This window comes from Thermobia domestica, chromosome 11, assembly GCF_964235325.1.
Source record: "Thermobia domestica chromosome 11, izTheDome1.hap1.1, whole genome shotgun sequence".
Classification (NCBI taxonomy): domain Eukaryota; kingdom Metazoa; phylum Arthropoda; class Insecta; order Zygentoma; family Lepismatidae; genus Thermobia; species Thermobia domestica.
In genome coordinates this window covers 89,253,757-89,265,526 of record NC_137464.1, presented here as the reverse complement: position 1 = coordinate 89,265,526, position 11,770 = coordinate 89,253,757, and the positions used below count along the sequence as shown (strand labels likewise).

Sequence of the window (11,770 nt, the reverse complement as noted above, 5' to 3'; positions counted from 1 at the left end):
GTCGAGAACATAATCCAAACAACCCCTGCGGGGCTTCTAACCCGTTCCTACTACTACTACTACTACAACTACAACAACTACTACATTAGCTGTGGATCTATATAGTACAAGGGCAAACGTACTACTACTACTACTACATTTGCTGTGGATCTGTATAGTACAAGGGCAAACTTATTTCAATGAAAGAAGTTTAATGAAAATTTTAAAACAATGATCGTTAAATCACTTTTTGAATATTATTTTTAATCTTATTTTAACGAAAGAAGTGTTATAAACATTTTTAAAAGTAGTAAAAAAAACTGTCCGTAGGCAGGATTCGAACCCTCGCCAAAAACATTTTTGCTTTCTAGCATGTTACGCTAGACCACTCGGCCACTAGAGCCGACAACAATTTTCGTTTATTTTGTGCTATATGTAGATCATGTCTTGTGATATCGCTTCTGTATCGACCAATCAGATCAGAGGATATGCTGAAACGTTTGGGATCCGCAAATATGCAGCCGGCCCTACCGTATATGCAACCCGTGCATTTGAATGAAGCGGCAAGTTTGGAGGGTCCGGCAAAATCTGTAATAAGTATATTATTTAAATTAAATATTATCTTCAGATACAGACTTCATGATGATGACAGTTACATTTACTATGCTGACCAATTTGAATACTACATTCATAAATTATGTTTAGGTTGCATCGAATAAATCCGAGCAAAAATTGCTTGATTGTTTTCAAATGCAAGAATTCAATTCTCGAATAGTAGCGAATATCTGTTCCATTTAGTAAGTCATCACAATTTCGATATGACAACTAGTCATGTTTTTGTCAGAAACAAGTTCCTTATCATTGAAGATAGAAACAAGTTTTTTTTTTTAAAAATGATAACAGATGTAGAAGAAAAATCAAGGAATAAAAATAAAAGAGCAAGTTGCACGGGAATTGCAAACTGATACATTGAGATTGAAGCTCGATATTGAATTCTATAAAAAGGTTTGCCATCTTTCCTCTGCAGGTGTGTTTGCTTTATCTTGCACTAACATAATAGATTAACATTTAAAGAAAAAAGACACAACGGGATTGCATTTTTAGTAAGTAAGCCTTTCTGAGTGCAACTGCACTTACCCTCCCCTTCGTTGTTCATGCTGGAGTAGCACACTTAAAATCATGACTTTTAAGATATGTTCTTTCTGGAGAAAGGGGGAGGCGGCAAATTATGCCATTGCACGGGGCGACAAATTGCTTAGGGCCGGCCCTGATATGTATATACAACACATGAATATAGGATGACACAATTTGAAGTAATGCAGGGTGTTTTAAAATTAATATTAGGGTTTTGCAACTTTGTAGTATCTATTACAATTAACTTACAATTATAAATATTATATCAAATGAAAGAGCAACTCAAACAATTTTGTACGCACGCATGTACATGCATTGTTTCTTCTGTCTGCCGTTAGAAAGAGCAAGTAGCAAAGACGGAGACTAGAGAGCAGAAGCTTTTTGTGTTTTAATAAAGACTGAATCTGTTTAGTGCAGCCGTCCGTGCGAAAAATAATAAGGTGACACTTGCAACTACGTCCTTATCGTTTGCAGTTGCTACAGGTTTAAAGCCTATAGACTAACGGTTTACGTGCCAATTTCGCAAGTGAAATATTGCTGCATAACAATGAAGATTTTCTGGATTGTGTCGTCTTCAGTGATAAATCGATATTTCACCGAAGAGCTAATGTGAACACTCATAACGTTTGCATCTGGCCATCAGCAAATCCTCAGGAGATGGTACAGTTGAAACGAGACTCCCCTAAATTGAATGTGTTTTGTGCCATATGGAGGAAAGTTTATGGGCCTTTCTCGCCTATCGACTAGATATGTGCCGTGTGACGAATGAATCTCACATCGAACACTTGTAGCAAAGACTGTTTGAGGTGCTCTTTTACTTGATGCATTGCTTATAATTAATTGTACGTAAAATGTAATAAGTACTACGAAGACTTAAATCCCCGATATTCATTTACACCCTGCATTTCTCACCAACAGTGTTGGAACTATGTAAAAAGGAATGAAAATTTTTCTGATAAAGTTATTGTTTACAACAACCATATTATCATTAGTCGAGACTGTAACTACAACAACAACACGGGTTAGTAGTCAAAAGAATGTAATCAAATGTACACTCGGTGGCCCAGGTGGCTAAAGTGGCACACACGGGTGCATGGGCGGCGATTAGGGGGGGGGGAATTGCCCCCCCACTTTTCTGAAATGGCCTATTAATGTATATAGTTTCAACCAGGGAAATTTGTATATTAACATTGATATACAAATATTCGGATCATGTCTTGCCCACCCACTTTTAACGTCCAATTGCCGCCAGTGTGTCACTTTTTTTAATCCGCTCCTGTGTGGACACTAATTAAGATATCGGGATATTATTTTTGCCAAATATGGTTGGACCATAGTTTATCATATTAATTTCTTTTTCTTCTGGTGTCGAAATTCCATCTCAATTTCACCCCAGTCAAAAATTCGAGAATTTTCTAATTTCAAATTTACGTCTTTTTTCCCTGTAGCTTCCTTCGTTGTAGAAAGACTTCCTTAAGACTTGCCAGGTAGATACCTCGGATGTATACCTAACTGTTGATATCAATTAGACGGGCCTGCACGCAGTATTGCCAATTAGGGAAATTAAAATTTCCCTAAATGTGGGCAAAAAATTAGATTTTTTTTTTTTATAAATCCATCACTATACGTCCGAGTGCAAGTCAACTTACGCCAATCGAACATTTGTCCTTACTTAACAAACGAAAGTACAGATCGTTACAATGGGGTAATTAGGGGGCGCATGAAAAATTCATATTTATGTTCTGACCCTTGATTATTCTAGTTTTTCCCTAATTTTCTGTTTACCGTAATATATTTTTGGTAGTTAGAAGCTTTGTTCCTTAAATATCGCCATAATACTTGTAGGATTCATTAGTGGTGTACCAATGTTTAATTTAAGATAATTTGCTCCTGTCTGGTGGCAGTGTTGCCAGCTACAGAAAATTTTAATTCCAGATTTTAGGAGGAAATTTTGGGAAAATTATCTGTTTTGTCTCTATTATTTCTCTCTTGTTGGCTACACCGGAACAAACGTACCAGTATCTGGAAGTCTCGTCTTTGCCCTACACAACGCACTTTAGAAAGTTTCAATAGGATAATTAGGGGAAGTACAGTTGAGGTTTACAATAGACCTTGTTCTCTAATTGGAAAGATAACTGTGATTTTTTAAGGTAGAATGAGATATTTTTATTGATATGCTTACTTTATTAGATATCGTCACAATACTTCTGGGGTATATTATAAAGATACCAAATCTTATTTTAAGGCAGTTTGTATGAGTCTGATAACAGTGTTGAAAGCTGCAGAAAATTTAATTCCAGATTTTAGGGGCAAATTTTGGAAAAAATCCCTTTTTGTTTCTATTATTTCCCTCTTGTTGGCTACACTCTAACAAATGTGCCAGTGTCTAAAAGCTTTGTCCTTAGCCTACACAGCGCACCATAAAAAGTTTCACTAGAATAATTAGGGGAAGTACAGTTGAGGTTTATAATAAACCATGTCTGGAAATGGTAAGAAAATGGTGAATTTCTGAGGTAGAATGAGATATTTTTTTATTTAATTTCATGCTTACTTTATTAGATGTCCCCTTGATACTTATAGAATATGTTCTTGGAGCACTAACGTTTATTTCCAGATAGTTTTCGTCTGTCTGATGGCAGTATTTCCAGCCAAAACAATTAATTCCCAATTTTAGGTGAAAAGTTCGGAAAATTTCCCATTTCCTCTCTATCATTATCCTCTTGCTGGCTACATTGAAACAAACGTACCACTACCTGAAAGCTTCCTCTTTGCTCTACAGAACGCACCATAAAAAGTTTCAATAGGATAAATAGAGAAGCTGTAGCCCCGGCATATCTGTTGATTTTTGCTTCTAAAGCGTAAAAAGCGTCAAAATTTCATGTCTATGATCACAGAGAATTTTTTCTTTCCCTCTTTGAATGGAAGCCAGTGACTTCAGGATTTCACTGTACCTTGTCAACACACCAGATATTGTTTTAGGTGACTTGGATCCATATAGCAGCAATGGGTTAGAGAATTTTTTGTAAATTTTCACTCCTACATTTCCCTCAATAATTTCCCACCCGTTCGCAACACTGCAGTGCAACTTACACCAAAAGATAGCCTAGCCACATCCATTAAAAAAAAACAAAAAAAAACAAGGCCTTAGCCACCCATATCAATCGAATGAATAAGTCACTAAATGAAAATGTAGGAAAACGCCAGAAATGACCTCGGTCCGAAAGAAATAATCACACAATTTTTCTCGTATAGGTACAAAGAAACAAATGATTTATAAGTTACAAGAGCTTCGACTCAAGTTCTGTCGATTATTTCAATAATCTGCAACATAAACCAATAAATAATATTTGCCAGAAAAAAACAGACATTTGAAAAAAAACATGAAAAAGAATGGTTTTTTATTGAAAAAAAAACACAGAAAAAACCTTTTTTTACAACACTAGTGAGGAGTGCTTTTTTTTCATAGACCTATACGTTACTTACGGTACGAGGCTGAGGGCCCATTAAAAAATTAACGATCCAGGCCCCACTGGGAAATTTCTCGGTTTCCTTCCTGGCCAGTACGGCTCTGCAAAAAAAAAAAAAAAAAAAGATATTATTTCTGGGAGCTTGTGCCAATGCCCTGGTAGATGTTAGGTTCCCATACATTTTTGTACTTAGATATTGGTCTTTTGAAATAACACTACATATTTTTTCTGTAAATTTTACAAATCTGTGGTCCCTGATTTTTAACCAACACCAAACTTTGGTTGAAAAATCTTTTTTTTTCTTCTATACAGTTCCAAGAAGACGTATGAAATTTTCTGCCAAGAAAAAAGTTCTCTCTCTAATAGACATACTACAACTGTTTTGACGGGAGTATATAGTGTACACACCAAAGGATATCTGAGAAGAGGAGAGAAATTTTCTACACAAAATCACATACAGTGAACACCTGTTGTTTTTCGTCAATTGTCCCGTGAGAAAGTGCAAGGAAAATTTGATTTTTTAGGAATATGAAGATGAAATTAGAAATGTACAACGATATAATAAAAGATATACATTCATTGGGACTAGATAGTAGAAATTGCCAAAGAGTGCTTCGCAGAAAATATCCCAAGTAAGTAAATTTTGTCAGTCATAACGATGTATACTTAATCGTAAATTGGCCTTCTTTCAGTAGAGTAAAGTGACAGAATATTTGATGGTAATAGTTATGAATGGGAAGTTAATTTAAAAGCGGGCCTATGTTTAGCAGAAGGGGTCCAGCTCTTTTTGTTCTAAAAAATGTTATACAATTTTGGTAATGTCTGTTCACATTAGGTTAGCTTATGTTATATTATGTTAATGAAGCTCCAGCATAATTTCCCCCCCCCCAAAAAAAAAGATAAAATTTCGCTTATTTCTACTAATATTAGGTTAGATTTGGTTACGTTATGTTACTTCTAAGTACTTCCATCGTCCATTTCTCCTGTAAATTTTATCTTTTTTTACGTGCTTCTGGACCCCTTCTGCTAAACATACTCCAAAAAGCGTGCAGGTCAGGTTTAGAAACACCACTCAAAATAATTATTTTTAAAAAATCCTTTATTACTTTTCTTATTCTCCATATTTATTTGCACTTGGTATTGTGTTTAGTTAGCAAATTTTTACTTTGACTCAAACAGTGACTTCAACCGATTCATCTGATCCGGTTCCCGGAGCAGTTTAGGAATCATTCCTAAACTGCTCCCGGAACCGGATCAGATGAATCGATTACAATTACTGACACAGTGAAAGTAATGTACGATGTTAAGAATTATACTATAAGTACAAGAGCCACAATGTCACTATACGATGTTAAGAATTATACTATAAGTACAAGGGCCACAATGTTACTAAACATCAATTCAGGTGAAGCGGTGACTATAAATTTTGAGATCTAAATGGGGGGCTACCACCCCCCCAAATCCCCCGCTCAAGTACCATAAAAACATCCAAAATAATAATAAATAATCACACCACTACTATAAAGCTAAGATAAGAAGGGAAAAATTAAAAAAAAAAAAACACTCGTCTCTAATCATAAATCAGTGCATGACAAAGAAAAAAAAATTACATCTCAACAAGACAATAGCACAAGCAGCAGCAAACCAAATACTTTGCCTAATACTCAAATGCAAAATAAATCAAGAATAAAAATATGAATTAAAAAAAGAAAACACTTACCATTTCGCCATAGGAGAACTCTCATGAATAATGAACTCATAACTGCTGATTCCACACACGAAAAAATAAGATACCAAGAACACATGCGCAATATTCAACATTACTGAAAAATGTTCCTTTCCGCACACACGTCGTTTTATTAAACCGAGCATACTTGCTATTATTACAAACAAGAAAAGCCAATAAACGTCCACTTTTACCATACGTCGAAAATATCTTCAGCTTTAGACCACAACCATGATAGGTTTTCTCTAACTCAATTCAACCAATTCAATTAAGCGCTTCCCGCATGCCACAAACAGCAGCACACACATACATGCACACAGAACACGTGATATCACACTAACAAACTACCATATGACTACACAGACACCTAGTGGGAAAAATATGAACTAAGACGTCACACCAAAGGCACGAACAGTTCCAACAAGTGACTCACGCACAAACAATTCCAGGAAGTGACTGAACCTATAAGAACCGATTAAAGTCACAGTTGGAGTCAAAGTAAAGACTTGCCATGAAGTTTAAAGGGATCATCATAATTTCTTGAAAAATTATGATTATTTCACGATTTGTGTGTAAGTACAGCATCCGGACATTATGCCATAAGAAAGTAAGACAGAAACAAATCCAACCTGTGTTAGATTTCCCTTAAGAAGGGAAAACATATGCTATCCAACCTAGTAAAAGCAGGATGAAGCTAATTGCACCTGGGTGCTTATGTAGGAAATAGGCGCGTCAGCGACGAAAGTGTTGTACCATTCCTTGTACTACAAAATGTTTACCTGTTGGACAGTTTTATAGTTACGGATCGTAGGATATGTTAGGTTAGTGTCTGTATCTTGCATTTTCATTACCTTAATGTGAGTTTTCGCAGATACAAGTTCCTATTGCACTTGTAATTATTTGACACTAAGAACGCTACACTTGTAAAATAATATACAGCATTTCTACACTGTGTAGAAATCAGGGTTTGAAAAAACCCGGGTATTTTTGAAAAAACCCAACCCACCTGGGTCCATGTGAGTTTTTTCGGGTATTTTCGGGTTTAATTGGGTTTTATCGGGTTTTTTCGAAATAGTTCAATGTCTTTGGGGTAAAAATGTTAAAATGTGATTTACATTTCAAGATTGTCATTGTCACAACTTGCAACATTTTTCTATTCACTGCTGTTTTGAAAAAATGGCCGCCATTTTGAATTTTTTTATTGGATAGCTGAAAAAATCTATACAGCAAATTTAGAATGTCTCGTGCTTCTACCCTCAAAATTTCAACTTAAAAAGTCCGAAAATTGCACCCTGTAGCATGGATACACGCCATTTTGAATAATGGCCGCCATTTTGAAATTTTATACCGCCAAAATATATACAGCTGATTTAGTCTTTTGTGCTTCTACTCTAAAAATTTCAACCTGAAACACTGAAAACTGCCCTTTGTAGCGTGGATATCCGCTATTTTTTTTAAAAGAGCCATTTTGTAATTTTACGTTGGTATGCCGCCAAAATCTATGCAGAAAATTTAGTGTGTGTCTAGTTCGTATCCTGAAAATTTAAAAGACCGAAAGTTGAACACTGTGTAGTACCGGCAGACAAACGAACAAATGTAGATCATCCCAGGAGCCTCAGTGACATTCGCCAAATATGAATACCAAATAGCTATATTAATTTGAAACAAAGACATAATTCATCAAAATGTCTTATATGAAATAAATATTTTTCAACGTAAAATAAATGGTTTTATTGCTGAAGTTCACTTTCGATGCTTTGTGCGTTCAATTACGGGAATTTCCCGAACACTTGTTGCAAGACGGTTCTTTTCTAGTGTTGGCAACTATGGAAAGTAGAAAAACCGGCACCCCCTCAAAATTCCCTATGTTATAGGTCGAAGTGTGATGTATTTCTGTTCGGATTCCCCCCCCCCCCCCATAGAAGGAAAATACTATCGTGAACGAAAGTGCATTAGTACCTGTATTCTGCATATCATTAATACATTCACTAATAAGCCTAATGCTATAAAGTAGGAATGGCCAAAATTTTCGTGATTCCGGAAATTTCACTTTCCGGATTTCGGAAAATTCCGGAATTCAGATTTTTTTTTTTTTGTATTTATCACCACTTCTTTAAAATTATCGAAACAAATGAATAAATTAATCTTTATGTGACAATTTTGGATTTGTAAAATGAAATTAATTCTTTAAACTTACACTTCAACTACAGGAAATTGCTTTAAGAAGTCCTTTTTTTACTCACAATAAATGTATAAAGTTCCTTACAAATAAATTTCAAAATTTCCGTGATATAGTCCCTGTCATCTCTTCAAAATTATGTAAGCAGATGAACAAAATATATTAATCGCTGATAGATGGTAAAATATGAGTTTTGGATTTACATATTGAAAGATATTTTTTAAATCTATACTTTGAACTAGATACAAGTTTTAAAAAATCGGTCATAAATGGGCTGGTAAGAAGTTTGCACCGGTCACCGGCTTTAATCAAAATAACAGCAATATTTCCGGCCAGGCCGGTGAAACACCAACCCTATTCTTTTCCGAAAATTAATTTAAAACAATTAACAAATATAGACCTATAATTCACATGTTATAAAGTAAATGTTTCAAAATGTAATAAATGAAATTAAATATCTTCCAGAGTAAAATAAATAGTTTTATTGTAGAAGTATTCATTTCCGATGCTTTGCGGGAATTTCCCGAACACTTCTTTCACGACAGGTTTTCCCTGAAAATGCAACTAGCTTTACTGTACATCGAAACTTCCATTTGAAGTTTGAATTCAGCACTTGAAATAGTAAGCGTTACGTAGTCTTGCGAGCTCCGAGCATTAAGCTTCTTAATTTTGAAAAGAATTTTTATGCTATTGCTGGTGTTGACTCTACAGAATGCTTATTTGAAGGATAGCAACAAATGACTGTTGTTGTTGGAAAATCAAATTTTACTGAATACTTTTGTTACCACCAAAGGTAAGAAATAATACTAATAGTTTTACTAATGTATTTACATATTTACTGTTAGTACCGGTACCTATGACCTTAAACCCGTCAACGTATGAGGGATAACGTCTCTCGGCGGCGCCGAGTCAGCAAGCACACTATTCACGGAAAGTATTTTTCTAAAATATAAAATTGCTTATTTTACTTCAAATAGGCTATAAGCATAATCCACACATTAATTTGTTCTATAATTATCTCAAGCTAAGGGAATTTATTTATTCATTCATTCAGTTTATTCAGAACTTTATAAAGATCTTATGTTGAATGTTGTTATCTACCTTAAAGTGAAAGCATCTAATTCGCCTAAAGAAAGTTCAAAATCTGATAAGAATAACTTTCAATGTGATCACCTTAATTATATCAATAATATACTAACAAAAAGCTCAAAAACCCAGGTGGGTTTTAAGGCGGGTTTTTTCAGGTGGTGGCTGGGCTCACTTGGGCAAACCCTGGTAGAAATACTACGCAAGTCATTTTTCATATGCACTTACTTATTTTAATCCTTGTAAAGCATTGTAATGGTTTTGTATTAGTAGCTGGTACACATAAAGTACATATGTATTCCTTACTCTTGAAGAGGTTTAGAATTTGAAACTATAGATTAAATTATATTTGATTCTTACTCACAAAATGTATTTTTAGAGCTTTTAAAGAGTTTCTTATGAGAGGAATTAAATTCCTCGGTGCAGAATTACTTTAAGAGAGTTCAGGGAATCAAAAACTTATTTTGCCCGAAAACATTCACCAGTTCATGCTACAACCTAAAAAAGAGATAAGTTGAAGGTTTGGAGTTCCTTCAAATCTCAATCTTGTTCTTTCACAGTGTAGACAGTTCAGATTTACGTTTTAGCTTTCTTTGATATTTCAACATTATATCGGAGAGTTTTGAGTTAGCACCCATACTACCTGTATACAATAAAAAACATAGTTCAGATTGTGTAGTGTTACAACTTTGTAACACTACCATAGTTGCAGTTACCAACTCCACATATTGAATTCTACGATATGAATCAGTGGCGTATTTAGGATTTTGTTTCGTTGGTAGAGGGCTATGCAAACACGTGAGTAAGCACCTATATTTTTCCTTAGAAATGGTAAGAAGGATTATTATTGTGCCTGGAATTTCGGGGGAGGGGCTTGAGCCCGATAGCCACCTCCTAAATACGCCATTGATATAAATTATCTATTAGGACACTTTTCGGATACGTATCCTTACCAGAAATGACTGATCACCCTTCCTTTGCGTAGTAGAACAGTTAATCGTAACTTCGATACGAGATATTGCGTACTTACAAGCATACACTTTTCACTAGATAGTTTCGCCTTCACAAGCATATTGCAGGTAAGATCCCTATATATTTACATTATTTATAAATTCCTGTTTTCAAATCACAATAGATATTTTTTTCGGTAACTTTTTACATATCTGAAAAGTTTTATATATTTACACACCGGCACCTTCTTCCGCCTGCAGAAATTTGTTCTTTATGAACATACAGCTCACAGATGACGAGAAGAACCCTAAAACAGGGGTTAGCGGGGAAAGGTCAACGACACGGTCAAGTCCATTTTCGGTTTTTGAGGTGTGGTCTATACTTAGATGTCGTCTGCTACTCCGGGTAGTTGTCTGTGTGCTATTCCGTGGTTTCTTTTGAAACCCCGCTGAAAAGTGGGCGAGCCCATACTTACGTCACACTACTTCTGCTAGGGTTCTTCTCATCATCTGTGAGCTGTACTTTTCCATCAGTGTGTTGGAACCATCTGAAATGTTGCAGAATGTGCTATACATAAGCTTGACCAGTACCTTAAAAAGTTGTGCTAAAGATATTATATGCTATATTTTAAAGAATACCTTACTTCTCGGTTTTCTGTAAAAGTTTTGAATCATATTGCTTAATTAAAAATTACCTGCAAATTGACAAGCGGAGTCTATATATACCTATCTGCCTATATGCTTTGTTTTTCACTAAATCTATATTACTACCGTCAAGGTTGTTGTTGTTGTTGTTGTTGTTGTTATTATTATTATTATTATTATTATTATTATTATTATTATTATTATTATTATTATTATTATTATTATTATTATTATTATTATTATATTTTTATCTATTTTTTTAATTTTTTTTTTTTTAGTGTGGAATTCCCTTTTCAGTGCACGTCCACTTTAAGAGGGCCTTACCGTTATGAGTATAAATACAGCAGATTTTCTGTAAAATAAAACGCAAACACCCTAAAATATTAATAATAATAATAAGCACCTTTACAAGGATGCTACGTACGCATTGCGCACAGATTTATATTTATGCGAATATATGCTATGAAAATGAGAAGTACAAAAAGCATGCACCAACATGTTCTAGGTGGTCACTACAGTCATGATTTATGTCTGTTTAGGTCCAGAGTAGAACAGACCTGGTGGGTACTCGCGTGTGGTTACGTCCGTAGCAGGCAGGGAGCAG

At 34.9% G+C, this 11,770-nt stretch overlaps 1 protein-coding gene across 1 annotated transcript in view; it reads left to right on the top strand.

The window, feature by feature from the left end:
* Positions 1–4,924: 4,924 nt before the first annotated feature.
* Positions 4,925–11,770, top strand: part of LOC145664274 (CDAN1-interacting nuclease 1) — a 45,937-nt gene continuing 39,091 nt past the window's right edge. The window contains exon 1 of the mRNA XM_081730802.1: positions 4,925–5,212. Within this exon, the coding sequence (XP_081586928.1) occupies positions 5,109–5,212 (104 nt within the window). The 5' untranslated portion in view covers positions 4,925–5,108. The remainder of the gene's footprint in view (positions 5,213–11,770) is intronic.